The sequence below is a fragment of the Bos mutus genome, chromosome 4, assembly GCF_027580195.1.
Source record: "Bos mutus isolate GX-2022 chromosome 4, NWIPB_WYAK_1.1, whole genome shotgun sequence".
Taxonomy (NCBI): domain Eukaryota; kingdom Metazoa; phylum Chordata; class Mammalia; order Artiodactyla; family Bovidae; genus Bos; species Bos mutus.
Window position 1 is genome coordinate 20,654,470 of NC_091620.1, and position 27,898 is coordinate 20,682,367.

General features: G+C 44.9%; 1 protein-coding gene across 1 annotated transcript in view; it reads right to left on the reverse strand.

The window, feature by feature from the left end:
• TBXAS1 (thromboxane A synthase 1) overlaps window positions 1-24,048 on the reverse strand; it is a 173,346-nt gene extending 149,298 nt beyond the window's left edge. The window contains 1 exon segment of the mRNA XM_005899757.2: window positions 23,804-24,048. Within this exon segment, the coding sequence (XP_005899819.2) occupies window positions 23,804-23,892 (89 nt within the window). The 5' untranslated portion in view covers window positions 23,893-24,048.
• Window positions 24,049-27,898: the final 3,850 nt, after the last annotated feature.

Sequence of the window (27,898 nt, forward strand, 5' to 3'; positions counted from 1 at the left end):
CATTTACTAAACATGTGCTATGGGCCAGGCATTGTACTCAATACTTTATAAACATGGCAGCCTTTAATCTCCCCCAACATTCTTGTTATGTCCATCGTATAGATGGGGAAACTGAGACTTTGAGCTCACTGGTCAGTGGCCAGCCTGCAGCCTAATCCTAGTCTGTCTGACTGAAGGGCCTGAGCCTCTAGCCAGGCCTTTGACTGGTCTGTTCTGGATCAGCAAGGCCAATGAGGGGAAGGAGACCACAGTCATCTCCAAGGGCTACCATAACATCGTACCACAAACTGGGGACTTACAACAACCGACATTTACTCTCTCCCAGTTCTGGAGGTTGGAAGTCTGAAATCAAGAAGTCGGCAGGGCCTTGCCCACCCTGAGGGTCTAAGGGAAGCCCCTCCCCGGCTCTTCCTCACTTCTGGTGGTTGTTAGCAATCCTTGGGGTTGCTGTGCAGACATATCACTCTAGTCTCTGCCTCCATCCTCACGTGGTGTTCTCATGTGTCTATATATTCACATCACCTCCACTCTGCGTGTCTCTGTGTCCAGATCCCCTCATAACAAGACATCAGTCTTGGATTAGGACTCACTAGCATTCAACTTGATTGACTCTATAAAGACACTGTCTCCAATGAAGGTCTTATTTGGAGGTGCCAAGTGACTGTGAATTTGGGGAGGGTGGGGGAACACTAACGCTACTCAATCCAGTATAAAGACCATCAGAGCTGTCACCAGCCGTGCCAACATGTGGGTAGGAGGATGGGGACAGGTCTTCTCGTCCACCCTGGAGGCAGAAGAGGTGACATGGAAAGAAACTGACCCTCATGAAAGAAAATGCTAATTCAAAAACATTTTTTTCCTGGCTCACTGAATGTTGGGCTTTGGTTTGTTTGTTTGTTTGTTTGTTTTTTTAATGGGGATTTTTGTCTACTGGGGATTTTTTGGTCTTATTATTAGTATGCTAACTAATCTACATTTTAGTTGTTTGAGTCAGCATACCCTTTTTATAGGAAAAAAAGGAAATGAAATTGATGGCTGATTTTGGATCGCAAGAGTACCTCCCTGTTGAGACTTACCAATAACTTCCTAGAGCAGAACGTTCAAAAGAGCCTGTCACAGGCTCTTTTGATCTTTCAGAGCCCAAGTTCAGTTCACCTTGTCTCATAGGCCTTGTGATGCTGAGACACACCCTTTCTCCTTTCAGCCTCTAGCCAGCACCACAGGAAATTTTCTGGAAGGGCAAGTGATTATCCTAAAACATATTTTTTTCTTTAACTCAGTAGGGCCCCAGCATCCATGAGAATATTTATAGTAATTCTGGAGCTGTTTGTTTCCAGCTGTAGCCATGTCTTGGCATAACGTCTTACATAAATGTATTGCCATGTATAAAACAATGCATTTGTCCCAAACAATGGAGCTAACAATCTACAAGAATGTCCCCTGGTTGTTATAGTGAACACAGCAGACTTTCAGCTTTCAGGCTTCCAGAGTACTTCAGAAATGTTCCCCTTCAATCCTGCTTTTTCAAACTCAAGTCGGATCCTCTATGTAGCAGCTACTCTCTTCCCCACCCCATCCCTGAATCAGTATTTACCCTTCTCAGGGTGAGCTGTAGCTCCATCATTGGTCAGTTCCTGATCTCCATCGCTTATTCAGCTAGAAATTCTTGGGTTCACCCCTAGGCTCAGTCAAGGTTTAAGCTGAGCCCCTGCACAGGGCGCACGACCCTGCTTCAGCCCTCCTGGAGCTAGCTCCTCACAGCCAAGACCTACTGTGACTCACCACCTTGGAGTCCTGTCCAACTTCCCATCCATGTCTGTTCTTTTTCCAGAAAACATCATTGTTGTCGTTTACAATAAAAATCCAAACTTCCATTAGCTCTACGTTTTTGTTTTGCTCGCTCTGTTTGTTTTTATCTTTGTCTCTTCTTTTGTTGTGTCTACTCACTCATGTCCTCTTTCTCCTTTGTCAGAGCTCAGAATCCACATGGGTGATCTCTGGGCATGTGGTAGACTGAATCATTCCTCCCAACTCATCACCCCCCCTCCTACCTCTTTATCAAAATTCTATATCATCAGGGAAAATGTTGATTCTCTGAAGTATCAATACCTCCCACTTCAGTGGAGTCTTCTTCCTCACCTCATTCATGTTAGGCTTTCGCATGGGATTTGCTTTAACCAAAAAATATAGGCAGAAGTTACATTCAGCCACTTTAAGGCTGAGCCCTGAAGAGACATTGCTTATTTCCTCTAGCATTTTTTTTTTTTTTGCCATGTCACATGGGCTTATGGGATCTTAGTTCCCCAGCCAAGGACTGAACCCCTGCGGTGGAAGCACAGAGTCCTAACCACTGGACCACCAGGGAATTTCCTCCTCTTGTGTTTCTTGCATTCCTATGATCTACCAGAAGTAGAACTTTCCTGAAGTATCCTCTTCAGCCTGTGCCCCATTACAAACCCATGTGGAGCAGATATGAACCCCACCCACAACCTGGAACATAGCTCCCCCAGCCAACATCCAGACCATGAGAAAAGTTAATGTTGTTGTTTGCGGAAGGGTTTGGGGTGGTTTGTTACACAATGTTATTGCAGCACTAGCTGACTGATAGAGGTCAATTCATGTAACTTCTCTTGACCTTCATTTCCTCATCTGTAAAATGAAGCCATTGGACTATATTCAAGGTGCTCAGGCTTTTCTGCACAACTATACAACTGAGATTCCTATTGTGAACCCAAGAGTAAGGGACTAAGCATATCAGAGTCAAATACTGCAAAGCACTAAAGAAAGACAAGGACAGAAATGTGAATTCTGTTTAGGAACCAAGGAGTTAGTGGTAGCCTTGGAGAGAGTCCTTTCAGTGGACAATGGAGCAGAGGGTAAATGGGAAGTGAGAAAGCGAGGAGTGTGGGGTCTTCTCTGGAAAGAGAAGGGTGGGATGGAGCAGAGGTGAGGGTGGAATACATGGTCCAAGAAGAGGTGGTTGCTGGTTGGCTGGCTTACTTGTATGCTTTAAGATGGGAGAGAATTGAACTTGCAAAAATACGTTTCCAGTGTCATAATAAAGGCAAAATGAAGGCAGGGTCTTGGACCAGAGTGTGCAGAAAACCAGAAGTCTGGTCTATGAGAGAGACTCGAGTGAGAACTTACTAGGATTTATTTGCTATGCATCGTTTACATGTCAAGTTCTCAAACCCAAGGACAAGGTAAGCGTCAACAAGCAAAACAAAGGCCAAATGAAAAATATTGTATTGGTCAAAAGTTCATTTGGGTTTTTCAGTAAAATGTTACAGAAAAGTCCAAATGAACTTTTTTTGGCTAACCCAACAGAATTGTGCTGTTATTGCTCAAATCAGAGGATAAATGTAAATTTTGTCATGGGAAAATTTGAAAATTTTCTGAAAAGCAAATTGAGTTTAAAGCTTCATAGAGCACTTTTCAAGAAACAGATTTTTTTTTTTTTTTTAAGTTTAAAAACCTACAAGTGAAAGTGAAAGTGTTAGCCAGGTCAACTCTTTGTGACTTTATAGACTGTAGCCCTCCAGGCTCCTCTGTCCATGGAATTCTCCAGGCAAGAATACTGGAGTGGGTTGCCATTCCCTCCTCCAGGGGATCTTCCCAACCCAGGGATCGAACCCTAGTCTCATACAATGCAGGCAGATTCTTTACCATCTGAGCCACCAGGGAAGCCTACAGCTAAGAGACAAACGGTTGCATCAATAGGCTAATAATAATATATATTGATGTAAAATTTATTAGCAAAGTATTCATACTCCTGTCAAGGATACAGGAAAAGGATGACTGTCTCTGCTTTACCACTGGAAACTGAAGCTCAGAATGGCAGCTGACGTTCCAGATCTTCTTCTTGAGAGAAAGGGCACCCCCTCCTCCTTGGCGACCTTCTTTCCCAATCACTTCTAAGCCTGCTGCATTCTGGCTTCTGTTCTCACCACCCCCAATTCCAACATCACCTAAAACTTCTTAGCTGCTAAATCCAGTAGTTATTTTTTAAACCTCATCTACCTTGCGCAAGATCAGAGGCTCCCTAATGGTATAAGCCCAGAATCATTCAAAATGAGGCCACTTGGTTGAACTTTACTTCTGTTTACTTTTCACTTCAATGCAGTTCTCAAGTTCATATGAGAATTCCAAATGGTGTTTTAAAAAAAATAAATAAAAACCTAGGACCTATGAGATTATTATTGAGTCCAAGCCTGCAGTTAATAATGGGGTGTTTACATGTGTGTTAAGTTGCTTCAGTCGTGTCCAACTCTGTGCAACCCTATACACTGTAGCCCACCAGGCTCCTCTGTCCATGGGATTCTCCAGGCAAGAATACTGGAGTGGGTTGCCATTTCTTCTCCAGGGGATCTTCCCAATCCAGGGATCAAACCCATGTCTCTTAGGTCTCCTGCATTGGCAGGGGGTTCTTTACTGCTAGCACCACCTGGCTAATTCTGGCAGTGAATTCTTTGAAGTATGCAGTTCAGTTCAGTTCAGTTCAGTCGCTCGGTCATGTCCAACTCTTTGTGACCCCATGAATCCCAGCACGCCAGGCCTCCCTGTCCATCACCAACTCCCGGAGTTCACTCAGACTCATGTCCATCAAGTCAGTGATGCCATCCAGCCATCTCATCCTCTGTCATCCCCTTCTCCTCCTGCCCCCAATCCCTCCCAGCATCAGAGTCTTTTCCAATGAGTCAACTCTGCGCATGAGGTGGCCAAAGTACTGGAGTTTCAGCTTTAGCATCATTCCTTCCAAAGAAATCCCAGGGCTGATCTCCTTCAGAATGGACTGGTTGGATCTCCTTGCAGTCCAAGGGACTCTCAAGAGTCTTCTCCAACACCACAGTTCAAAAGCTTCAATTCTTCAGTGCTCAGCTTTCTTCACAGTCCAGCTTTCACATCCATACATGATCACTGGAAAAACCATAGTCTTGACTAGACAGACCTTTGTTGGCAAAGTAATGTCTCTGCTTTTGAATATGCTATCTAGGTTGGTCATAACTTTCCTTCCAAGGAGTAAGCGTCTTTTAATTTCATGGCTGCAGTCACCATCTGCAGTTATTTTTGGAGCCCCTAAAAAATAAAGTCTGACACTGTTTCCGCCATTTCCCCATTTATTTCCCATGAAGTGATGGGACCAGATTCCATGATCTTCGTTTTCTGAATGTTGAGCTTTAAGCCAACTTTTTTTTTTTTTAAGCCAACTTTTTCACTCCCCTCTTTCACTTTCATCAAGAGGCTCTTTAGTTCTTCTTCACTTTCTGCCATAAGGGTGGTGTCATCTGCATATCTGAGGTTATTGATATTTCTCCCAGCAATCTTGATTCCAGCTTGTGCTTCTTCCAGCCCAGCGTTTCTCATGTTGTACTCTGCATAGAAGTTAAATAAGCAGGGTGACAATATACAGCCTTGACGTACTCCTTTTCCTATTTGGAACCAGTCTGTTGTTCCATGTCCAGTTCTAACTGTTGCTTCCTGACCTGCATACAAATTTCTCAAGAGGCAGATCAGGTGGTCTGGTATTCCCATCTCTTTCAGAATTTTCCACAGTTTATTGTGATCCACACAGTCAAAGGCTTTGGCATAGTCAATAAAGCAGAAATAGATGTTTTTCTGGAACTCTCTTGCTTTTTCCATGATCCAGCAGATATTGGCAATTTGATCTCTGGTTCCTCTGCCTTTTCTAAAACCAGCTTGAACATCTGGAAGTTCACGGTTCATGTATTGCTGAAGCCTGGCTTAGAGAATTTTGAGCATTACTTTACTAGTGTGTGAGATGAGTGCAATTGTGCAGTAGTTTGAGCATTCTTTGGCATTGCCTTTCTTTGGGATTGGAATGAAAACTGACCTTTTCCAGTCCTGTGGCCACTGCTGAGTTTTCCAAATTTGCTGGTTTATTGAGTGCAGCACTTTCACAGCATCATCTTTCAGGATTTGAAATTCCTTAACTGGAATTCCATCACCTCCACTAGCTTTGTTCATAGTGATACTTTCTAAGGCCCACTTGACTTCACATTCCAGGATGTCTGGCTCTAATTCCAGGATCACTGATGTGTCAGTGATCACACCATCGTGATTGTCTTGGTCATGAAGATCTTTTTTGTACAGTTCTTCTGTGTATTCTTGCCATCTCTTCTTAATATCTTCTGCTTCTGTTAGGTCCATACCATTTCTGTCCTTTATTGAGCTCATCTTTGCATGAAATGTTCCCTTGGTATCTCCAATTTTCTTGAAGAGATCTCTAGTCTTTCCCATTCTCTTGTTTTCCTCTATTTCTTTGCACTGAGTGCTGAGGTCGGCTTTCTTATCTCTTCTTGCTATTCTCTGGAACTCTGCATTCAGATGCTTATATCTTTCCTCTTCTCCTTTGCTTTTAGCTTCTCTTCTTTTCAGAGCTATTTGTAAGGCCTCCTCAGACAGCCATTTTGGTTGAATGTGGTCCACTGGAGAAGGGAATGGCAAACCACTTCAGTATTCTTGCCTTGAGAACCCCATGAACAGTATGAAAAAGGCAAAATGATAGGATACTGTAAGACGAACTCCCCAGGTCAGTAGGGGCCCAATATGCTACTGGAGATCAGTGGAGAAATAACTCCCGAAAGAATGAAGGGATGGAGCCAAAGCAAAAAGAATACCCAGCTGTGGATGTGACTGGTGATAGAAGCAAGGTGCGATGCTGTAAAGAGCAATATTGCATAGGAACCTGGAATGTCAGGTCCATGAATCAAGGCAAATTGGAAGTGGTCAAACAGGAGATGGCAAGAGTGAATGTCGACATTCTAGGAATCAGCGAACTAAAATGGACTGGAATGGGTGAATTTAACTCAGATGACCATTATATCTACTACTGCGGGCAGGAATCCCTCAGAAGAAATGGAGTAGTCATCATGGTCAACAGAAGACTCCGAAATGCAGTACTTGGATGCAATCTCAAAAACAACAGAATGATCTCTGTTCGTTTCCAAGGCAAACCATTCAATATCACAGTAATCCAAGTCTATGCCCCAACCAGTAATGCTGAAGAAGCTGAACAGTTCTATGAAGACCTACAAGACCTTTTAGAACTAACACCCAAAAAAGATGTCCTTTTCATTATAGGGGACTGGAATGCAAAAGTAGGAAGTCAAGAAACACCTGGAGTAACAGGCAAATTTGGCCTTGGAATATGGAATGAAGCAGGGCAAAGAGTTTTGCCAAGAAAATGCACTGGTCATAGCAAACACCCTCTTCCAACAACACAAGAGAAGACTCTACACATGGACATCACCAGATGGTCAACACCGAAATCAGATTGATTATATTCTTTGCAGCCAAAGATGGAGAAGCTCTATACAGTCAGCAAAAAACAAGACCAGAAGCTGACTGTGGCTCAGATCATGAACTCCTTATTGCCAAATTCAGATTTAAATTGAAGACAGTAGGGAAAACCACTAGACCATTCAGGTATGACCTAAATCAAATCCCTTATGACTATACAGTGGAAGTGAGAAATAGATTTAAGGGCCTAGATCTGATAGATAGAGTGCCTGATGAACTATGGAATGAGGTTCGTGACATTGTACAGGAGACAGGGATCAAGACCATCCCCATGGAAAAGAAATATGCAGTAGTGCTTTGTAAACACAAACAGCTAATCCACATCTTCCTGTGTTCTGTTCACTAAGTTTGGGGTCATTCATTTAACACATGCTGACTAATATCAACCTTCCCAGTGGTGAAGAATCCACCTGCCAAGCAGGAGATCCAGGTTTGATCCCTGGGTCGGGAAGATTCCCTGGAGGAGGGAATGGCAACCCACTCCAGTATTCTTGCCTGGAGAATTCCAAGGACAGAGGATCCTGGTGGGCTACAGTCCATGGGGTTGCGAAAGAGTTGGACACGACTTAGAAACTAAACAGCAACAATAGCTAACACTTACTGAATGTTAACCGTGCCCAGCACTGCTCCAAGTCTACTCATATAATCCTTCCAACATGCTATGAGGTGAGCACTGTTATTATCCCTGTTTAACAGTGGGGGAATCTGAGGCACAGTCACCTTACCAACTTCCTTAAGATCACAAAACTAACCAAGACGTGAATCCAGGCAATCAAATTTCAAAGCCCAAGCTCTAGGACATTATATACATGGAGGAAAGGCAGCCAAGAGTGAAATATTTTTAGTGTGTTTCTAAAAGCAGTGTTGATGAACTAACATCGGTGAAAGTGCTTGAGAATAGTTTGTTTTCCTAAAGAGGTTCAAAAGTCACCTTTGCAGCAAGATTTTGTTTAGCAATCCTTCATACACTGTACAGAGATGAACTTCAACCCACAGCCCAGTGACACCTGAATTATAGAGATGAAATCCTTCACTGAGATCCAGAGTTCAATGCAGTGAAATTCTGTTATATAACAAGTGAGGGTGGCAGCTTGGTTGCAGTGATATGCATTTAGAAATAAATGGAAATTCTCTATGAGGATATTCATAGCTGCAAAGAACAACATGAATTTGTGTCTATATATGCCAAGCATGTGCCACACAAAATCCTATATACTGTCCCTCTTAATTCAACTATGTCAGCAAATAACTAAGTGTCTATTACCCAAAAGAGATGTACAAGCACAGTGCTGGGCACCTAAGATCCAGTCCTGCTTATCTTCTAACAGGGGAGCCAGGGAAGTGGTTCGAGAGAGAGAAGGCACCAGGTGTGGTGGGGCCAAGATCACAGGGATGCAGGGCTCTCACCAGAATGAAGGAATCAAGAGCATCCCAGGAGAGGGGAGGAAATGAACGGCATACAACATGGTGTGTGGAAGGAACAAAGGGACCAGAGAGCAAAGCGGCAGGTGAGGAGGCAACCAGGTTGGACAGGGCCTCCTGTGCCAGCCAAGGAGACCAATTCTGCAGGCAGGGAGGGCCATGGGAGGGCTTTCTGCCCCAGCGGTGAGAGGCTGGTTGTTCTTTGGGCTGCAGATGTGAAGGACAATTTTGAGGGGCACAAGACAAGAGACAGGGAAACAAAATGGGTGCTTATTTCCAGATGCTCTTGAAATCCACAACTCCAGGAGTAGAAGAGCAGATAGAGGGAAAAGAATGTTTCAAGGACCACTTAAGAAACCGGACTGGGTTGACTATCCAGGTGAGGGAGAGCTGGCCTGGGGGTTTGGGTGGAGAAGATGCCATATTCGGAGAGCCATGGATGGTCAGCCCTCTCTTATCAGTGAAAAATCTGGCAAGGATGGATGTACCCAAGCTCCTCTAGGGGAAAAGTGTACCTGCCCTCAACTAGAAAGGCCTTGCTGACTCGCACGGTGCCATATTTCTCCTGAGAACTGCCGAATTACCTCCTTCTATCGTCCCTTATATCTTGAGACGATGCTACCAATTTCAGTTACTCTATGTACAGATAGCACTCAAACCATCAAATGTATAGCTGACTATCCTTCACAATGCTTACAGCCTGGGGTTCCCAGATGCCTATTGATTTGTAGAGATAGGAAGGGGGTACGTGAGATATTTTCAGCATTTCAAAGAGCCTCAATGGAAATTGTGCCTCTATTGACAATCAGATTGTGCAGGTTAACAAAAATGTCAAGTTTCTTTGCTTTGGAGTAGAATTATAACTGGGTATACGAATGCCGGTTCTCTCATTGATCACTATTCTCATTGGCAGCGTTTCCATCAGCTTGTCTTCGAGTAATTAAAATGAGAAAATAAATCAATCATTACTTAAATATACATCATTGTTTGGACAATAGAACACGAGACCTATGGGGAAATAATATAAACAAAGACGGTGGTGAAGAGTTTAGATAGCGTTGCTTTGAACTATGGGGATTAGCGGTTAATAAAACAGTGAAGGATGAAGGGCTTGTCCTTTGATGCCTCTGCTGGAGGCTGGACCTCCCCTCCCCCACACTGTGGTCAGGATACCCTGCCCACACAGCAGGTATTCTGTGCTCCCCACATACCTCATCTTCTAAATGGCTGGGTCCTGCCTTCCATCCCATCTCCTACTTTTGCATCAGAGCTTTGCTCCTCTATTTCTAATGTGATAATTACTTGATCTGAGTTCGTGGTCAAGTGATCCATAGCCCATCAATGAGGTAGAACCAGCACGCGGCCTGGAAAGCCTTCAGCAGTCGGTGAGTGTATGAACAAAGAAGGAATGTACTCTTTCAATGACCTGGGTGCCAGGAATTCTGCCAGGTGTTGAGGTCATGCTGACACTAGTGTAATCAGAGCACACACAGATACTCACACACACACGCGACAGCGATCATTTAGAAGCCATGCCATGCGTATGTACAGTCATTAAAGTTTACTGAGCAGCTACTCTGCACAAGGCACTCATGGGTTTAAGATTCATCCCCTGCCCTCAGGGCCTTGTCAGGCCAGGAAATAGGACACAGGCATGAACAATAGAATAGTAAAGCGAGTGCCAAGACCGCAGTAGAGACAGAAAGTGGAATTCAGAGGAAGCCAGGCTCGTTGATGGCTGGCCTGGCTAAGGAGACCTTCAGGAAGGCAGTGTTTAGACAAGGTTTTGAGGGATGGGTTGGATTTCCTTTAACAGAGAGGCAAGGGCGTCAGGCAGCGGGGACTGCGATGTGCAGAGTGTGGCGAGAAGGGGCGGATTGTGTGTAGAGGAAGGCGATTCAGGAGCAACTTGGCATACTTCCCGGCTCAGAGGGCAGAGGCAGCCGCAGAGTTTGGTGCCCAGCGCTGGCTCTTGCTGGGAGTCTGGGCAGAGCTTGGGAAGCAGGGTTTTGGTTGAAGCCATTATCGGTAGCAGTTGGCCTTGCCTTCACTCTCTGACACCATTTTCCCAGAAACCTTTGAGCCAAAAAAAGAGGGGACCATCCTTTTTCTGGGGCCACGCTCAGGAACTGCCGTCTGCTGTGGTGAAAGCAAACACGTCTTCGCAAGACCACCTGGGGCCTTGAGGTGGCTCTGCAGGGTCGCCCAGCTCTCGGCTCTGTCCGGGTAGGGTGGGGGTGAGGACTGGGAGACAGCAGGGCTCCGGGGGTCGCCCCTCTCAGCTGATGCGCCTTGTGTCCCCCAGCCCCCGGGACACTGTGCAGCATCACGTATTTCTGGTAAGCCAGGGACAAGGGTGGCCCTTCCTTGCTGAAGTGCCAGTCATTAGCTGCATGATACCTGCCCCCATCCCCGCTCTCCCCAAAGTCTCGCCCTCTTGTGCAGATGTGTGTCCTTTTGGCCAGCAGAAACAAGTCCCTGCCACACGGTTCAGGTTCCCAAAGATGAGGCCCTTGCCTTCAAAGGCAAACGGCAGCCTGTTTGGTTGGTTGGGATCATGATGTTCGGGGGTGAAGGGGAGGGTCCGTGCAGTAGTTTTATTTCTGGAAGAACCACTGCGCTCCCAGGAGGGGAGCAGCAAACAGCTCAGTAAGGCACAAACACAAATCGGATGGTCTGCTTTGTTAATAGAGTGAATGAGCTGCTTCTTTCATCTCTGCCCAAAGAGTCAATGCTACCAATTCCAGAAGCCTGAATTCCTTACAAGATAAAACGATGTATGACCATAAGCGCTAAGATGATTGCTGCTGTTGACTTTAAAGTGAAACTAAGCTTGACTAAGAGCAACTCATATGTTCAGTGAGTATGGCCCAACAGAATCCCCTGGCTTCCAGAAATGGCTCATAAACTTCCCGGTAAGGACAGCAAGGCTTATTATTTTATGATCACATTTTTCTTGGGATTAAAAATAATATTACCCAGTCTAATCGCCTAGTTGCCAAAATTTGGGCTGTTTTTTAAAAAATCAATCCGTTCTCAACAAAGACAATGATTTGTGCCTTGAGGGTGGTCGAAAGACTGCACTCACACACCGAGGACCGTTAACAGAGAAAAGTGCTAAGAAGGTGTTTTCTGATATGGCATATCTGCAGTAAGGTTTCAGCCTATCAGGAAAATGCCTTTGAAGGTCACAAAATTCATTTGGCTGTATAAGTTCTGGTGCATATGCTAAAATAATCAGTCACGTTATGTTATAGTCACACCTCGTCCTCTCGTTCTGGAAAATCAATAAAGCGAGAAGAAGGCTGGGGATATTGTGCACAACTATTTAAAAGAGAGAAAACAAAAAATAATATTCTGTGAAAATGGTCCTCAAGGAAACACAGACCTAGTTTTCATAAGCAGGCTCAATTTTATCTCCAAGCTCATCACTGAATTATTAAACCGAAGTACCCATCATATCCTAGACAAAAGCACACAAAAATAAGGAAACAGCATGCATCCTTTTCTATGATGCTCTAGGGCACCAGAAATTATCCACGGCCTCTAAAATGTATTTCTAAAATGTGTCCATTATTCACACTCTGAGTGGTCTATTCCACCAAATGTTACAAAGCCCGATGTTGCCCTCACTTCTGACACCTTCCCACCTGAAATGTCCACCCTCCTCTTCTCTGCTAGTCCTTCCCTGCATCTCAAGACCCAGCTAAATACCTTCCTGCTTCCCAAAGCCACCTGTGCCTGGCTGGTGACCCAGAAAGGCTGAAGGAATAAGACAGGAAGATGAGATTCAAGAATCATGCAAGAAGCTACAAGGAGACCCCCAAAAGCTGCCTCCTGAGGGTATTTCCTGGGCCCTGGGACACTCAGCACCATAGGAACTGCCAAGAAGGAAGAGTGGGGTGTCCAGGCAGGAGAGGGAGCAGTCCCTAGCAGACCCCTTGGGTCTTATCCAACTTGTTTTTCACCAGCACTGGTGGCAGCTAGATTCAGCACAGATCAGCCCAAGCAAGACCATCAACAGATGAAGCAGTCATGGAGTAAATCCAGAAGGTGCTGGGTGGCCTTTCGTTTTGTCCATTGTTTCCTTTGCTGTGTAGAAGATTTTAGTTTCATATAGTCCCACTAGCTTATTGGTGATGTTGTTGCCTGTGTTTTTAGTGTCATAGCCAAAAAAATCATTGCCAAGACCAATGTCAAGGGGCTTTTTCTCTATATTTTCTTCTAGGAGACTTTTAGTTGCAGGTCTTACATTTAAGTTGTTAATCTGATTTGGGTTTATTTTTATTTATGGTTGCTGCTGCTGCTGCTAAGTTGCTTCAGTCATGTCCGATTCTGTGCGACCCCATAGACAGCAGCCCACCAGGCTCCCCTGTCCCTGGGATTTTCCAAGCAAGAACACTGGAGTGGGTTGCCATTTCCTTCTCCAATGCATGAAAGTGAAAAGTGAAAGCGAAGTTGCTCAGTCGTGTCCGACTCTTAGTGACCCCATTGGACTGCAGCGTACCAGGCTCCTCCGTCCATGTGTCTGTTTTTATTCCAGAACCACATGTTTTGACTATTATAGCTCTGTAATATAGTTTGAAATCAGAAATTGTGATGCCTCCAAATTTGTTCTTCTTTCTCAACAGTGACTTTACAATTCAGTTTTTTGTGGATCTATGCAAATTTTAAGATTTTTTTCCTATCTGTGGAAAATGCCATTGGAATTTCGATAGGTATTACATTGACTCCATAGATCACTTTGGGTACTATGAACATTTTGACAATATTAATTCTTCCCACATGGGATTTTTTCCATGTATTTTGTGGCTTTTTCCATTTCTTTCATCAATGGCATATTGATGAAATTTTCAGCATACAGATCTTTTACTTCCTTGATTAAAGTTATCCTTAAGTATTTCATTCTCTTTGATGCTATTGTCAATGGGATTGATTTCTTTTTCAGAAAGTTTGTTGTTAGTCTGTAGAAATGCAACTGACCTTTTTATGTTGATTTTGTATCCTGCAACTTTAATGAATTCATTCATTAGTTCTAATGGTTTTTGTTGGGGGGGGGGGTGAGTCTAGGATATTGCATGTATAAGAGCATATGCTCTGCAAACAGATAGTTTTACTTCTTCCTTTCTAATTTAGATATCAATGTTTTCCTTTTCTTATCTAATTGCTGTGCTAGGACTACTAGCATTATGCTGAATGTCAAAAGTGGGCATTCTTGTTTTGTTCCTGATCTTAGAGAAAAGACTTTCAGCTTCTCATTCTTGAGTATGATGTTAGCTGTGAGTTTGTCCTGAACTATGGCCTTTATTGTGTTGAGGTACTTTCCGTCCTAATTTTTTGAGAGTTTTTGTCATGAAAGGAAGTCAAATTTTGTCAAATGCATTTCCTGCATCTATTGAGATAATTGTAGATTAGCTGTTAATGTGGTGTATCTTCATTCTGTTAATGTGGTGTATCACATTTATTGATTTGCATACATTGAACCAACTTGCGCCCTGGGAGCAGTGGTTTCTTCTCTTTTTTAAATATTTGTTTGACTGTGCCAGGTCTTAGTTGAGGGATGTGGGATCTGTAGCTGCAGCATGTGAAATCTTTAGTTGTGGCACGCAGGATTTTTAGTTGCGGCATGCAAACTCTTAGTTGTGGCATGTGGGATCTGGTTCCTTGATCAGGGATTAAACCTGGGCCCTCTGCACTGGGAGCTCAGAGTCTTAGTACTGAACCACTAGGGAAGTCCCAGTGGTTTCTTTAAAATATGTCTGAAATTAGATGTAGGGGACAGGGGAGCCTGGTGGGCTGCCATCTATGGGGTCACACAGAGTCGGACATGACTGAAGTGACCTAGCAGCAGCAGCAGCAGCTAGAGTTAGAATCTAGTTTTTCTACATGGAAAGCAAGCTCTATGGGAAAGAAACTTCCAGGTACAGACAAGGATGGACCTTATCATTGTCTTAATGATCACTATTCACAATTTAATTTAACCTGATGAGCGCAGGCGGCTGCGACCAGCGTGCTAAGCGCGGCGGAGAGGAGCCACCCCACATCTGAGGTCAGGGGCAGAAGCCGGGAGGACCCCAAGCCCGAAGGGCGGCAGCCAAGAGGAGTTACCCCACGTCTGAGGTCAGGGGCAGCAGCCGAGAGTACCATACTGCGACAACGCAAGAATGGCCGAGAGGAGCTACCCCACGCCCCCACGCCCGAGGCCAGGGGCGGTGGCCGGGAGGACCAAGCCCACGTCCAAGGAGCTGTGGCTGCACGGGCACAGGAGGGCCTAGAGGGGCTATCCCACGTTGAAGGTCAGGAAGGGCGGTGGTGAGGAGATACCCCTCGTCCAAGGTAAGGAGCAATGGCTGCGCTTTGCTGGAGCAGCCGTGAAGAGATACCCCACGCCCAAGGTAAGAGAAACCCAAGTAAGACGGTAGGTGTTGCAAGAGGGCATCAGAGGGCAAACACACTGAAACCATACTCACAGAAAACTAGTCAATCTAATCACACTAGGACAACAGCCTTGTCTAACTCAATGAAACTAAGCCATGCCCGTGGGGCAACCCAAGACAGGCAGGTCATGGTGGAGAGATCTGACAGAATGTGGTCCACTGGAGAAGGGAATGGCAAACCACTTCAGTATTCTTGCCTTGAGAACCCCATGAACAGTATGAAAAGGCAAAATGATAGGATACTGAAAGAGGAACTCCCCAGGTCAGTAGGTGCCCAATATGCTACTGGAGATCAGTGGAGAAATAACTCCCGAAAGAATGAAGGGATGGAGCCAAAGCAAAAAGAATACCCAGCTGTGGATGTGACTGGTGATAGAAGCAAGGTGCGATGCTGTAAAGAGCAATATTGCATAGGAACCTGGAATGTCAGGTCCATGAATCAAGGCAAATTGGAAGTGGTCAAACAGGAGATGGCAAGAGTGAATGTCGACATTCTAGAAATCAGCAAACTAAAATGGACTGGAATAGGTGAATTTAACTCAGATGACCATTATATCTACTACTGCGGGCAGGAATCCCTCAGAAGAAATGGAGTAGTCATCATGGTCAACAGAAGACTCCGAAATGCAGTACTTGGATGCAATCTCAAAAACAACAGAATGATCTCTGTTCGTTTCCAAGGCAAACCATTCAATATCACAGTAATCCAAGTCTATGCCCCAACCAGTAATGCTGAAGAAGCTGAAGTTGAACAGTTCTATGAAGACCTACAAGACCTTTTAGAACTAACACCCAAAAAAGATGTCCTTTTCATTATAGGGGACTGGAATGCAAAAGTAGGAAGTCAAGAAACACCTGGAGTAACAGGCAAATTTGGCCTTGGAATACAGAATGAAGCAGGGCAAAGAGTTTTGCCAAGAAAATGCACTGGTCATAGCAAACACCCTCTTCCAACAACACAAGAGAAGACTCTACACATGGACATCACCAGATGGTCAACACCAAAATCAGATTGATTATATTCTTTGCAGCCAAAGATGGAGAAGCTCTATACAGTCAGCAAAAACAAGACCAGGAGCTGACTGTGGCTCAGATCATGAACTCCTTATTGCCAAATTCAGACTTAAATTGAAGACAGTAGGGAAAACCACTAGACCATTCAGGTATGACCTAAATCAAATCCCTTATGACTATACAGTGGAAGTGAGAAATAGATTTAAGGGACTAGATCTGATAGAGTGCCTGATGAACTATGGAATGAGGTTCGTGACATTGTACAGGAGACAGGGATCAAGACCATCCCCATGGAAAAGAAATGCAAGAAAGCAAAATGGCTGTCTGGGGAGGACTTACAAATAGCTATGAAAAGAAGAGAAGCAAAAAGCAAAGGAGAAGAGGAAAGATATAAGCATCTGAATGCAGAGTTCCAAAGAATATCAAGAAGAGATAAGAAAGCCTTCTTCAGCAATCAATGCAAAGAAATAGAGGAAAACAACAGAATGGGAAAGACTAGGGATCTCTTTAAGAAAATCAGAGATACCAAAGGAACATTTCATGCAAAGATGGGCTCGATAAAGGACAGAAATGGTATGGACCTAACAGAAGCAGAAGATACTAAAAAGAGATGGCAAGAATACACAGAAGAACTGTACAAAAAAGATCTTCATGACCCAGATAATCACGATGGTGTGATCACTGACCTAGAGCCAGACATCCTGGAATGTGAAGTCAAGTGGGCCTTAGAAAGCATCACTACGAACAAAGCTAGTGGAGGTGATAGAATTCCAGTTGAGCTATTCCAAATCCTGAAAGATGATGCTGTGAAAGTGCTGCACTCAATATGCCAGCAAATTTGGAAAACTCAGCAGGGGCCACAGGACTAGAAAAGGTCAGTTTTCATTCCAATCCCAAAGAAAGGCAATGCCAAAGAATGCTCAAACTACCACACAATTGCACTCATCTCACATGCTAGTAAATAATGCTCAAAATTCTCCAAGCCAGGCTTCAGCAATATGTGAACCATGAACTTCCAGATGTTCAAGCTGGCTTTAGAAAAGGCAGAGGAACCAGAGATCAAATTGCCAACATCCTCTGGATCATGGGAAAAGCAAGAGAGTTCCAGAAAAACATCTATTTCTGCTTTATTGACTATGCCAAAGCCTTTGACTGTGTGGATCACAATAAACTGTGGAAAATTCTGAAAGAGATGGGAATACCAGACCACCTGATCTGCCTCTTGAGAAATTTGTATGCAGGTCAGGAAGCAACAGTTAGAACTGGACATGGAACAACAGACTGGTTCCAAATAGGAAAAGGAGTACATCAAGGCTGTATATTGTCACCCTGTTTATTTAACTTATATGCAAAGTACATCATGAGAAACGCTGGACTGGAAGAAACACAAGCTGGAATCAAGATTGCCAGGAGAAATATCAATAACCTCAGATATGCAGATGACACCACCCTTATGGCAGAAAGTGAAGAGGAACTAAAGAGCCTCTTGATGAAAGTGAAAGTGGAGAGTGAAAAAGTTGGCTTAAAGCTCAACATTCAGAAAACGAAGATCATGGAATCTGGTCCCATCACTTCATGGGAAATAGATGGGGAAACAGTGGAAACAGTGTCAGACTTTATTTTTCTGGGCTCCAGAATCACTGCAGATGGTGACTGCAGCCATGAAATTAAAAGACACTTACTCCTTGGAAAGAAAGTTATGACCAACCTAGACAGCATATTCAAAAGCAGAGACATTACTTTGCCAACAAAGATCTGTCTAGTCAAGGCTATGGTTTTTCCAGTGGTCATGTATGGATGTGAGGGTTGGACTGTGAAGAAGGCTGAGTGCCAAAGAATTGATGCTTTTGAACTGTGGTGTTGGAGAAGACTCTTGAGAGTAAATTGGACTCTCAAGGGAGAGTCAAGCAAGGGAATCAAACTAGTCAATCCTAAGGAAATCAGTCCTGAATATTCATTGGAAGGACTGATGCTGAAGCTGAAGCTCCAATACTTTGGCCACCTGATGCAAAGAACTCACTCACTGGAAAAGACCCTGATGCTGGGAAATATTGAAGGCGGGAGAAGAAGGGGATGACAAAAGATGAGATGACTGGATGGCATCATCGACTCGATGGACATGAGTTTGAGCAAGCTCCGGGAGTTGGTGATGGACAGGGAAGCCTGGTGTGCTACAGTCCATGGGGTCACAAAGAATCGGACATGACTGAGTGACTGAACTGAACTAAACTGAGAATGAGACTTGATCAGAACACTAACTTACCCTGTTTCCTATTTTAATGTCCATTTGGTTTATATTTCTGGGTCTCAGGTTCCTCAGACTTAAATGCAGCTTGGCATTAAGAGCCCTTCCACCTTCCCAAGACAACTCTTCTGTCTTTAGCCACTTATCGCAACAACCTCGGTTTACTTTCCTCACTGCTTCATCAGCCAGGAAGTTTCCCGATTATTCTAAATTCTCCTGTGTGTTCTACTCTGCTCTTGGAGAGTACGTCTTGAAACCTCCATGTTCAAAGCATAAGACTGCTTTCCTCTTCATTGCTACAGAGGAGGAATTCCCTACTCTTTTTAGTAAAACCTTTTTTGTTGTTGTTTTCCTCAGTAATTGATATTTGTCTTAAAAATATGAAAGATGCAGAAAGAGTAAAGGAAGAAAAAACCCCACAATCCTATCACTTTTCCTCGTAACTCAGTTGGTAAAGAATCTTCCTGCAATGCAGGAGACCCAGGTTTGATTCCTGGGTGGGAAAGATACCCTGGTGAAGGAAATGGCAACCCACTCCAGTATTCTTGCCTGGAGAATCCTATGTACAGGGGAGCCTGACAGGCTACAGTCCATGGGGTCGCAAGAATCATACACGACTTTGCAATTAAACCACAACCATTAATATCTGGGCTATTTCCTTACATTCTTTCTCTCGCTTTTTTTTTTTTTTCGTGTACAGATGAATTTTTTATTGTGATATAATTCACATGTCATAAAATTCATCCTGTTAAAGTATGTGATTCAGTGGTTTTAGTATATTCACTGAGTTGTGCAACCATCAGCATTATCTAATTTCAGAACATTTTCATCACCCCCAAGAAACTCCACACCTACCAACGACCACTCCCATCTCCCCTCCTCCAGCTCCTGACAACCACTAATCTAGTTTCTGTCTGTGTGGATCGGGCAAGTATATTTGCATGTTATTAAATAGGGAATCCTTACACTCTTTCTTAGGGCTTCCCTGATAGCTCAGGTGGTAAAGAATCTGCCTGCAATGCAGGAGACCCTGGTTCAATTCCTGGGTTGGGAAGATCCACTGGAGAAGGGATAGGCTACCCACTCCAGTATTCTTGGTCTTCCATTGTGGCTCAGCTGGTAAAGAATCCGCCCACATTTCGGGAGACCTGGGTTCGATCCCTGGGTTGAGAAGATCCATCTCCTGGAGAAGGAAAAGGCTACTCCGCTCCAGTATTCTGGCCTGGAGAATTCTATGAACTGTATAGTCCATGGGGTCACAAAGAGTCAGATACGACTGAGTAACTTTCACTTTCACTTCACTTTACACTCTTTCTTAATAAAGAAATCCTCATCTTACCAAAAGCTGCCAGCTCATAGGTGGTCTTCAAAGTTTAATTACATTGTACTTAAGATTGCCTCTGCTGCTACTGCTGCTGCTAAATCTCTTCAGTTGTGTCCGACTCTGTGCGACCCCATAGACGGAAGCCCACCAGGCTCCCCCGTCCCTGGGATTCTCCAGGCAAGAACACTGGAGTGGGTTGCCATTTCCTTCTCCAAGGCATGAAAGTGAAAAGGGAAAGTGAAGTCCCTCAGTCTTGTCCGACTCGTAGCGACCCCATGGACTGCAGCCTACCAGGCTCCTCCGTCCATGGGATTTGCCAGGCAAGATTGCCTCTAGCACTAACTCACACCACTTACTTCTTGGACATAAATCTCTTCCAAAAGTCAGGATTTCAAACAACTTCATACAGAAAAATGAGATTTTAAGATGTTTTGTCACGTGTTTTGATCACAAGCTTCATGGGCTTCTTGCTAATGTATCCTACATCCCCAGCTCCAACCCCCAGGGGAGTAGCCCTGAGCCCCTTAGACCCCAGTGCACACTGTTCAGCCTCATAACTATCCATTTTAGTGACTGTCATCAAAAAAATTGTATCAAATACCTTTAGGGGGGAAAACTATCAAAATATACTATTTTAGTCTCTTTTAAAATGAAATTGATTCTTTTCTATTCTGCTTTCTAAATTCATACATATACTTCATAATGAAATGTTTAAGTACATGCCATAGTCTTGCTCTGCAAGGTGAGTAGAAATCCAAAAACAGCACACCTTTTGGGGTCCAATTAGAGCATGGACCCCAAGCTGGTCCAAACTGAAAAGGCCATAGGAAAAGGATGATGCATGTAGGCAGAAGAATTAAGACTTGTATTGAGCTATGACGTCTAAGGGAAGAGCCAGCAAGAAAATACCAGTGGAGATTAGAGCCAACATTCATTAGGCACCAACTGCATGCATGCACTGTGGAGGAGTGGGGGATAGAGGTGAGAACAACAAGGAAAGGCACAGTGAGTGGGACTGGTCAGTGCTGTGGGCAAGCAGAACCTTCAGTGAGGAGGTGCCGCTGAGCTCCTTGAAGGAAAGAGGAGAGAAAGGGGATTCCAAGCATGGAGAACAGCAAGAACAGAGGCCTGGATGCGTGGAGCACGTGACCATTCATGGACCTGCCAAGCCCACAGGATGGAGTCAGGGTCTGGGGGATGAAGCTGCTGCAAGAGGAGAACCAAAGCCTACATCCCGAGTGCCGTGTGGCCTTCTTCATTTTGCCTGCATTAAACCAAACACTAGAACAGGCAAGTTATGGACAGGTTTCCAGAACTGCAGTGAGGTACGGGACCTCGCCCCTGATTTGAATGAACCCCCAGGCTGGTGCAGCCGGCAAGAAGTGGCCCTCCTCGCGTTACCTTCCCAGAGTTGAGGCTCTTATTGCACGCTCTCCTGGTCCAGAGGCCGGCGGAACTCTTAACAGGAAAGAGTAAGGAGTTTAAACCTTCAAAACTGCACTCTGCACAAGACCTCCTTGGGGGCAGATGCTGTGAGGGTCTTTCTACCCCCCAGCTCTCCCTGAGTGCCCTTCTCTTTCCCACATGCATCTTGTCGAGAAAATGAAACGGGAGGGAGGCCTTGCCTCATTCAAACTGATGTCTGTTGCCCAGGAGTCTTGGGGATTCCCTGATAGTTCAGTTGGTAAAGAATCCGCCTGCAGTGCAGGAGACCCCAGTTCGATCCCTGTGTCAGGAAGATCCACTGGCGAGGGGATAGGCTACCCACTCCAGTATTCTTGGGCTTCCCTTGTGGCTCAGCTGAAAGAATCCACCTCAATGCAGAAGACCTGGGTTCGATCCCTGGGTCGGGAAGATCCCCTGGAGAAGGGAAAGGCCACCCACTCCAGTATTCTGGCCTGGAGGACTCCATGGACTGTATAGTCCAAGGGGTTGCACACGACTAAGCAACTTTCACTTCACTTCACTTCTCTCAGGAGTCTTGCCTGGAAAACAAGTGTTGAGAGCTCAAGGATGGTGACCTTGAGCTGATCCAGGATAGACCTAGGATATAAGAACCACATCCACGGCCCCTCAAGGCTCCTCCTCTTCAGCGTCATCCTCCCCAGACAGCCAGCTCAGCCACAACCTTCACATCTCCCCCACCTTGGGCATCTAATCTAGACCTCCTGTTTTCTGACCTTGTACCAGGGCCTCACGCCATGCCTGGAGCACATGAACAAATCGGTAAATATTTTCACAAGAACAAATAGAAGTCTGCTCTGGCTTCCTATTCACCACCTCCGCTTCATGCCTCTCTCTAATCTCAGTGTCTTTGACCCAAGTTATTAGCATGGCCCCGGAACAGATTACAAATGCACAACTGCCTTGCTGAATGGTATGGTGTTATTAGCTGTGACTCTGATCTACGCTGATTAGAAACACCCAGTTACAGCAGCTTATCACTCAGGACACATGCCCCTTTCCAGGACAAGCACAACATTAATGTATGCAATTCACTCACCCATTCATCAGACATTTATCAGAGCCATACTATATATATCAGGCACTGAGCTGGAAATTAAGACTATAGAAATTGAAAAGACCCAATAAGACAGAAACAGAAGTGAAGTGAAGTGTACAATAGAAATACGGATGCTGTGAGACCATGGGGGCCTCAAACAGGACACTCTTTGAGAATTACAGTCAGTGCACAACCGTTGATGAGAAATTAATATTAATAAGCATATTAACGAGAAATTTTAAATATACCTGAAGCACAAAAGACTTATTTCCCTCTGTGTTTAGGTCACATTAAAAGATAGTTAATGATACAGGCTGATGTCTACTAAGCACCCAGAACATATCAGGCACTGTGCTAAGTCCATCTCTGAGCAGAAACACGCTGAGATGGATGGAAGGATAGAGCAGGGTGGGGAAAGGAGCCTACCACTTGCTCCTGGGTTTGCACGTGGCTGGTTTCAAGGCAAGATAAGCCACACTGAGAAAAGTTCAAAAGATAATTAAACCAGTTAGAAAGCAAAACAGCACTGGGACTGAAGCTGGGTTTCAGAGCCAATTTCCAAGAAGTAATTTCATCATCATAGAACATCAAACGTGAATTCCATTTTCAGCTATGCAAATTCCAAAAGAATAATACCTCACATTTGCATAATGCTTGATGCTTTTCAAAGTGCTTTCCCAGTTATTAATCGAGAGGAGGCTTTATTACTACCAGAAACGTAAATTGAAATTCTGTTCAAACTCAAACTCTCCATTATTTTTTCCACTTTCCCCTCAAAAACCAGAGCTGCCTAAATCCAGGTGCTTTTGATGGAGTGGGTAATTTTAATAACTTTCACTGACAAGGTGAATATGCATAAATGAAGCATATTGTGGGGCCTCACATCCAGTCTCTGATCAAGTCAGACTTTAGAAAACCTTCTGTTGAATTAACAAGATCACGGGGAGTTGTTTCCAGTTTAAATTTGAGATCATCCCAGGTCTCAGACTTGGTGGCACTGCACACACTTCATTCATCCCTTTCTATCAAATATTAGAAAATGAGGAAATTAGTTCCACCTCTTTATCTTTAAACCTACAGAAATCCCTTCGCAGTGACTTTCCCATGCACGTCGCCAGACCACGTTGCCGGACAGCTCCTTTATCTTTTTTTTTTTTTTTTGCTTTAACGTCATCAGAACCAAGAGGCTGAATCTGCTGTAAATCCAGCCTGGGGAGATAGGACGGGGATGCAAGGAAATACTTCTGCCCAAACCTTGCCAATCTGTTGCTTTCTCCCTCTCTCTCAAACTTAATTATGTGTAGCGTTCTCAGTCACTGAATCACCAGCCTTTCCTGACACCTCCATCGCATGCATTAGAGCAAAAGATTAACCTGGCTGTTTGCTTTTAATTCTGAAGCTGTGTTAATACTCAACTCCCTGTAGATTAGAGAGGAAGAAAAACACACTCCCAAAGACCCCACCCCGGTTCCAGCATGGCTCTGCGACTGCTATTTCTGACAATGTCACCGTGGTTGGGACATACTGGCTGCACTTACCATTTCAGGAGGGCCAAGAAGACCACGGACAGGGCCACCGTCACCACGGGGCTGCTCACTTCCAGCCTGAAGAGCCCTAAGACTTCCATTGTCCTCAGAGACCCTAGAGGGGTGATACTGCAGAGGAAAGAGAAAGGCTGATCCCCCAGCTGTTACAGGAACCCACAGTCTGCAGACAGAAGACACAGGCAACCAAGAAAATATCCCAAGATGTGGGTCTCTGAAGTGTGCCCTTTCTCGGAAGTGTCTCCTTATAAAGAGGAAGGAAGAGGAGGGGAAAACAAAGGGTTTCACTGTAAGGCAATGAATCAGCAACTTTATTTTCTTGATGATGGTACCGCCAATAAACATTTACGTTAACTTTCCCGGGAAGAAGCAGCAGCAGACCCGACCCAAGGTCTGCTGGGAAAGACAATGGCTGCAACCATAGAATTCTATCATGACAAGTACTCCTTAAAGAAAGAACATGCTTAAAAAAAAATTAATTTGTCATTAAATGCTCATATGGGTCAGGAAACTGAATGCCCCAGAAAAATTCAAGGCCAGACATCAGACTGATGAAAAATGCCAGCTGCATTGAGGACATCCATCCCACTAAGGTCGTTTGGGCTTCCCTAATAGCTCAGTTGGTAAAGAACCCGCCTGCAATGCAGGAGACCCCGGTTCAATTCCTGGGTTGGGAAGATCAGGGATAGGCTACCCACTCCAGTATTCTTGGGCTTCCCCTGTGGCTCAGCTGGTAAAGAATCCACCTGCAATGTGGGAGACCTGGGTTTCATCCCTGGGTTGGGAAGATCCCCTGGAGAAGGGAAAGCTACCCACTCCTGTATTCTGCCCTGGAGTACTCCATGAACTGTAAAGTCCATGGGGTCACAAAGAGTCAGATACAACTGAGCAATTTGTGCTTTCACTTTTCAAGGTCATTTAGTCCGTGGGGTCCCCTGGCCCCTAGGGGTTCAGTGGGGTCCCTACTCAATGCCTAAGGATCTTGCCTCGTGTCAGCCCTCTCATAATGACTTGGAGGATTTCTTAAATGTCTAGAAGCATACCTGTAGGTTTGTGTAAGGGCCCTTTGTTCTATCTCTGAGCTTATCGGACTAAGGTGGACTGGATCATCTTTTGCTTATTAATCAGCTGGTGACACCTTCAGTAACAGGAAGGGTGTATCAGAGAGGAAACCATTCACTCACCATGACAGTCTTTTGTTCATTCATCATGGGTCGGGGGGCCAGGCTGTATGCTGGGTTTACAATCCTTGGAGGAGAAGCACTGGGCTCTGGAGAATTTTCTCTGGGGACAGATAGACAATAAACAAGTAGATAAATTGCATGTTGAGAACAGCATTGTGAAGGTTGTGAACACAGGTCTGTGACTGGGAATAACTGGGATAACCCATTAGGAGAGTGTGGGGGGAAATCTGGGGAGGACAACTTGAAGCCAAGAGCCTCAGGCGAGGGGGAGACAGGTAAAGCCTTTGGGCCAAAAAGGTGACCAGATAAAGGCTCTCAGGTGGGAGCAAACTCCCCTTGTTGTGGGAACTGGAGAGAGGCCAGCAGGCCAGCTGGAGGAGCAGCTGGGAAAGGAGGAGACTCCGCAGAGGCCAGACAGCTCAGAGCCACGGCAAGCAGCCGGGGCTTCATTTTATGTGCCACTTAGCAGTTTAGTGCGGTCATATTTCTGTTTGTTAGAGTTGTTCTGGCCCTGCGTGAAGAATTCATGGAAAGAGAAGCAGGGAGCCGCTTGGAAGATGATTTTGTTCGTCTTGAGACGAGGCTGCTCAAACTAGAGTAGGGATGAGAGGAGGAGAGAAGTAGATGAGTTTGAAATCTATTCTGGGGACAGACTGTGCAGAATTTCCTGGTGGATTGGAGGAAGACAGAAGGGGAGGGAGGCGGCATGTCTGATCCCCATGTTCCTGACTTGAGGGAGCACCCTTCACTGAGATGAAGAAGGCTGGGAAAAGATGGGGTACTGCTGGGATCAAAAGTTGGGTTTTGGTGCTGTTGAGATGCCTGGGAGACACTGGAGTGGAGCTGTCAAGTCAGAGAGGAATCTCGGCTGCAAATACAAATAATAATCCTTAATACTGACAGTACCATTTATGGAGTACTTACTATGTGCTAGATACTAGTCTAAGAACATCCAGGTATATTAGCTCACTTAATCCTCATAAGCTACTCTAGGAGGCAATGCTTATTATTAATCCCACTTTAGAGAAGTAGAAACTGAGGCATGGGAGGTATGACTCCAAAGCCCATACTCTTTATCAAAAGGTGATAGTCAATCATTCAAGGCACCAATATGCAAATGGTAGTTAAATCCAGATGCACTGATGAGCATCAGCCCCAAATAAGAGAGTGACCATGCAAATACCAAGTGGCTTCCTTCCAAGCATCCTCCCTGTTCTCTAACCATTTGACCTGCCTCCCTGTTTTGCATCTCTACTTGGGTGTCCCCCAATGGCTACACCTATCTGGACCAGTGCCCCATGTTCCAGCCAAGCCCTTTAGGACTTCCTGTCCTCTCTCCATATTCTATGTCTCTCGTCCCATGTGACCAGTACTGTGTGCATCTATGCTCAGTCACTCAGTTGTGTCCGACTCTTTGCAACCCTGTGGACTGTAGCCTGCCAGGCTCCTCTGTCCATAGAATTTTCCAGGCAAGAATATTGGAGTGAGCTGATACATAGGTTTATTTACATAAGACCTCTTGGAGACTTGAACCTACCGACATGCATGGTGACTCTCCAACAACAGTGGGGTGCAGAGAACGGCATTCCTCAAGTGCATTAGACCACAGAATCCCTCTTAAAGGACATGTATAAACACAACCTGGATGTTGTGCTCTTAGGAATGTGCTTGGAGAAATATTGACCAAGCCTGGCTCTTATTTACGGAGGAAGAAATGGAAATCCAGAAAGAGAAAGTGATGGTACAAAGTCCCACGGCCACCTGGTGACAGAGACCAGGGCGGGCCCTCATCTCTTCTCAGACTCTGCATATAGAAGCCATGCCTCCCATCCTGCTATGGGCCTGTGGGACTGTCACAGGCCCTGTCCTTTCCATGGGGATGGCTTTGATGGACCTGTCACAGGCCCTGCCTGGTTCACGGAGATGGCTTTGATGTTGGCAGTCAGCTCAGGGATGTCCCGAGGGGTGGTCACCTCCCCTAGAGACACCAGTTCCTCTCATTCATGTGCTGAGTTTATTCGCTCAGTCGTGTCCGACCCTTTGCCACCCCGTGGTCTGCAGCCCGTCAGGCACCTCTGCCCATGGGGATTCTCCATGCAGGAATACTGGAGTGGGTTGCCATGCCCTCCTCCAGGCGATCGTCCCAACCCAGGGATCGAACCCAGGTCTCCCGCATTGCAGGCAGATTCTTTACCATCTGAGACACGAGGGAAGCCCAACGAATTCCTCAACTAGTATTTCTGGAGCCCTTTGTGTGTGATTTGTGATTTGTGGAAGCTGTAAATGCCGTAGAGAGATAATCACCCCCTTTCAACACTCTCCTGAGATAATACTCAGTGAATTGTGGACAGTAATTAATCCGGATGGAACAGAAGGGTCAAACACGAGAGGTTTTAGGCTTTGCATCAGAAGAGTAACATGATTAAGGATGTATTACAGCTTGGGTATCTGTGATGCAATGCAGAGACATGCTGGTTGAGATTTTTCCAGAATGAGGAGGAGACTGTTCCAGTAATATATACCACCATTAAATATTAGGCCTTTATTCTCTAGATTTTTTATTCTCGCAAAGAGTCAGACACAGCTGAGCAACTGAACTGAACTGATTCTCTAGATGTTTTCTTTTCAATACATATCTATTAAAAACAATCAACTTAGGGCTTACCTGGTAGTCCACTGATTGAGAACCTGCCTTCCGATGCTGGAGACTTGGGTTTGATCCTTGGTCAGGGAGCTAAGATCACACAGGCCTCAGGGCTACTAAGCCTGAGCACTGCAACAAAGACCCAATGCAGCCAAAATAGAAAACGAAAACAACCAATTCTACAGAACTGTATAAAAAATAGTCTATAATCCCAACTCCCAGAGATAAACTCTGTTAACCAATTTGTCTATGTCCCCCACT